Source organism: Vicia villosa, linkage group LG6 (assembly GCF_029867415.1).
Source record: "Vicia villosa cultivar HV-30 ecotype Madison, WI linkage group LG6, Vvil1.0, whole genome shotgun sequence".
NCBI lineage: Eukaryota > Viridiplantae > Streptophyta > Magnoliopsida > Fabales > Fabaceae > Vicia > Vicia villosa.
Genome location: NC_081185.1, coordinates 19,646,595 through 19,650,662, shown reverse-complemented (window position 1 = coordinate 19,650,662; position 4,068 = coordinate 19,646,595). Strand labels below are relative to the sequence as shown.

At 36.2% G+C, this 4,068-nt stretch overlaps 2 protein-coding genes across 2 annotated transcripts; both read right to left on the bottom strand.

Annotated features, from left to right (window-relative positions):
- Positions 1–528: 528 nt before the first annotated feature.
- Positions 529–1,161, bottom strand: LOC131613319 (uncharacterized). Its single transcript, XM_058884998.1, has one exon. It carries the CDS (start codon positions 1,159–1,161, stop codon positions 529–531), a length of 633 nt encoding a protein of 210 aa, XP_058740981.1.
- A 600-nt stretch (positions 1,162–1,761) lies between these two features.
- Positions 1,762–2,670, bottom strand: LOC131613318 (uncharacterized). Its single transcript, XM_058884997.1, has one exon. The coding sequence runs from the start codon at positions 2,668–2,670 to the stop codon at positions 1,762–1,764; it is 909 nt and encodes a 302-aa protein (XP_058740980.1).
- Between the last annotated feature and the right edge of the window lie 1,398 nt (positions 2,671–4,068).

Sequence of the window (4,068 nt, the reverse complement as noted above, 5' to 3'; positions counted from 1 at the left end):
GGACCAATAAAAAAAGACTTGTGACAAAAATGGACCAAACTAGGAAAGTTTTTTATTTTTTGGATATTTTTTGTATGAAATAATAATTTTAATAAAAAATTAATATTTTAAAATACCATAAATAAAAGAAAACAAAAATTATAAAAAAAAATAATTTTTTATTTATTTTAATGAATATAATTTAAAAGAAAATAAAATTAGTGACAATAAAATAAGATAAAAAATGTCCAAAGTACACCAAGTGCGATACGAACCCCCATTACCTTATGTTTGCAAGCCTTATTCCTTACCAATTATGCTATGTTAATTATTTGAAATAAAGAGCTAATTGAAAGTATATGAAGGCGGGCAAGTATTTGCTATTATGAAAAATATAAATAATTTCAAATTAAACTATTATATATTTTTAAGCAAACAAAATAAATTGAAAATAAATATAAAACCCAAAATATTGTTGTAAATAAACCAAGGAATTTAAAAACCAAAATGTAAATAAACCAAAGAATTTTATAAAACTCAATTTTAAGATTATACGATTTTTTGAAAACGGGTGGGCAAATTTGGGGTATGACACACTTGAAATGGTCCTTCCCAATTTGGAGACCATTTTCCAAGAACTCTGTCTCTTCTGTCCATTGTAAGGATCACCTTCCACACTAAGTCCCCACAGTTGAATGCCTCTACATTCACCTTTCTATTATAAGCCTTTGCCACTTGTTCTTTTAACCTAAGTATTGCATCTAAAGATGTCAACCTATGTTCTTCGACATCTACCAATGTGTCATACATCATACCCCAATAATACTCAGTAGGAATTTCTGCTTGTCTTTGTATCCTTATTGGCTGTAAGTGAACCTCTAAAGGCAAGACTGCATCATGCCCATTGACTAATTTGAACGAAGTTGTGTTTGTCGATTCTTTTGGAGAATTCCTACATGCCCATAATGCTTGGCCTAAGGTCATGTGCCAACTTCTGGGATTTTGACCCACATGTTTTTTGATCAAACCTATGATGACTTTGTTTGTTGCTTCTACTTGCCCATTTTCTTGATCATTATATGGCGTCGATATCGCTAATTTGAACCCAATCTCCGCAGCAAACTCTGTTACCTTTCGCCCTGTAAACACAGTTCCTTGATCAATTGTAATGGTTTCAGGCATCCCAAACTTGTATATAAGTTGGTTTTGGATAAAGGATGTTACTTCCTCTTGGTCGAACTTAGCCAATGCCACCGCCTCTACCCATTTTGAAAAATAATCAATGCCTACTAATATATACCTATGCCCTTTTCATTATGTAGGCTTTATTTCTCCTACGATGTCCACAACCCACCCTCTGAAAGGCCATGGTTTAACAATATAGTGTAATTCACTTGCTGGCACGTGTTGGATCCCAGCATGCTTTTGACATTCTCTGCAACTTATGGCGAACTCAATACAAATTTTTAACATTGTTGGTCAATATACCCCCGTTCGACATAACAACCGCTTCATCTTTTGTCCAACTTGATGGGTTCCACAAGCTCCAGTGCGAACTTCAAATGTTGCCACATATGCTTCATCTTCACCTAAGTATTTCAACAGTACACCTTGAAGAGTCTTCTTGAATAATTCAATCCCCATTATTTTGTAACTTAAAGCCATATACTTGACTTTACGCTATGTCGACCCCACTTGATTCTTTAAGTAGTCGACTATGGGTTTCCTTCAGTCATTATCACCTAGAGTGTAAATGAAAAAAACTTCCAACACCTCAAAATTTCATAAACATTCATAATTTAACAAATCAGGGGTTTGTAATAGGTCCTCCCTAGTTTTTGCTATTGGTACTTCTTGAGAAACCAACTTTTCTTTGACCTGTATGAATTCCTCTAATTGGTCTTTCAAAATATTATACCCTGAGGCTAATTGGGCTAAGTCATTAGCCTCTGTATTGTCAACACACTTAACATGTCTGATGGTCGTATTATCAAATTTGCTTACCAAAGATAATGCCTTGGCGATATATCTTACTAAATTCCCCTTGACACATTTATCTTCTTTGGTCACTTGTTTTACCACCAATTCTGAATCTCCTCTAATATCCACATCTTTGATGTCCACATCCAACATTATTTGAAGCCCAATGATTAAGGCTTCGTATTTGGCCTCACTATTAGAGTAGTCGCCCTTAATTTTATACCTGAACCTATTAGGGATTCCATCTCGTGACACAATAAAAATACCTACACCAGTTCCTTGTTTATGCTTAGACCCATCAAAATATAACTTCCAAGATCTTGTGCCTACATAGGCTTTAGTCACGTCGACCACTGAAGGGTCAGCAGTAATTTGTCCTTTGACTGCTTTTAAAGGGACATATATAAGTGAATATTCAGTTAATGCTAAGGCCCACTTACCTATTCGACTGTGTAAGATAGGTTTTGACAGCATATGCTTAACAACATCAAAATGAGAATAAACAAAAACTCCAACTGGCTTTATATAATGTTTGAGTTTATTACAAAAAAAGTATAAACACAAACACAACTTCTCGATAGCATTACACCTAGTTTCAGCATCATTTAACACTCTACTGAGGTAGTAAATGGCTTTTTCAACACCATTCTCATCATCTTGGGCTAACATGCTGCCCAGTGTCGATTTTGACGCTGAAATGTACAATATCATGATTTTATTTCTGCTAGGTGGTGCCAACATTGGAGGCCTTGTCAAGTACTCTTTTAGGCAATCGAAAGCTTTTTGGTGATTCTTCTCCCACCTAAACTCTGCATCTTCCTTTAGTCATAACAAATGAGAAAATGCCAAAGTTTTCTCGCTCATGTTTGACACGAAATGTCTTAGGAAGTTTATTTTCCCTAGCAAAGACTGAAGCTCTTTCTTGGTGGTTGGCGCTTTGGTGTCCAAGATCTCCTTGGTCTTGTTCTAGTTTATTTCAATGCCTTTCTTGTATACTATAAACCCTAGAAAGTCGCATGCACGGACACAAAAAGTACATTTTAATGGATTCATTTTTAATCCATATTTCCTCATTCTCATAAAAGATTATCGAAGGTGATCTAAATGACCCACTTCAAAGGAGGACTTAACCATAATGTCATCAATGTACACCTGCATAAATGTTCCTATAAAATCAGGGAACATTGAGTTCATTGCTCTTTGATATGTCGCTCCAACATTTTTCAATCCAAAAGGCATCACTACCCATTTGTTAGTTCCTAATTCCCCAGGACATGTAAATGTTATTTTAGGAGTATCTTCCTCAGCAATAAAAATTTAATTGTAACCAGAATAACCATCCAAAAGACTTAAATACTCATGACCCGTGGCTGAATCGACCAACATTTCTGCCACGGGCATTGGGTATTCGTCTTTGGGAGTCACTTTGTTTAGATCCCTAAAGTCTATACAAACTCTAAGTGTTCCCTTCTTTTTAATTACAGGGACTATGTTAGCTAACTATTCGACATACCTGGTTGTTCTGATGAATTTACTTTTTAACAGGCACTTAATTTCAGTCTTTATTTTTTACAGCACTTCTGGGGAGAACCTCCTTGGCATCTGTTTAACCGGTTGTTTGCCTACTTTTATAAGTAGCCTCATTTCGACCATTTATCGACTCAAACCAGGCATCTCGTTATAGTCCCATGCCAAACAATTTCTAAGCTCTTCGACCAACTTGATTACTTGCTTTTTCATCCCACTGTCGACTTTGATGTTGATGTATGTAATTCGGTTTGTTGTCCCATCACCTAAGTCGACTTCTTCCAAAGGTTCTTATGCTTTCATCCTTTGGATGCTCTCTCTTGGGTCCTTTTCAAACCCCAAAGGCTCATCATAGATGCAGTCAAGCCTTCGGCTTTCTGAAGCTGGTGATCGGCCAGTTTCTCCTGTTATTATGGCTTCAGGCGCCATATCTATCATGTTATTGGCTTCTAGAGTCATCTTTAACCTGTTTTCGACTAGATAAACCAAAATTCTTGCCAGAGCTTTCAACTCAGGCATCGTCATTCTTGTTTTCAGCATCCCACCCAATGGATGGCACCCCCTCCTCATCAACTGGATGTT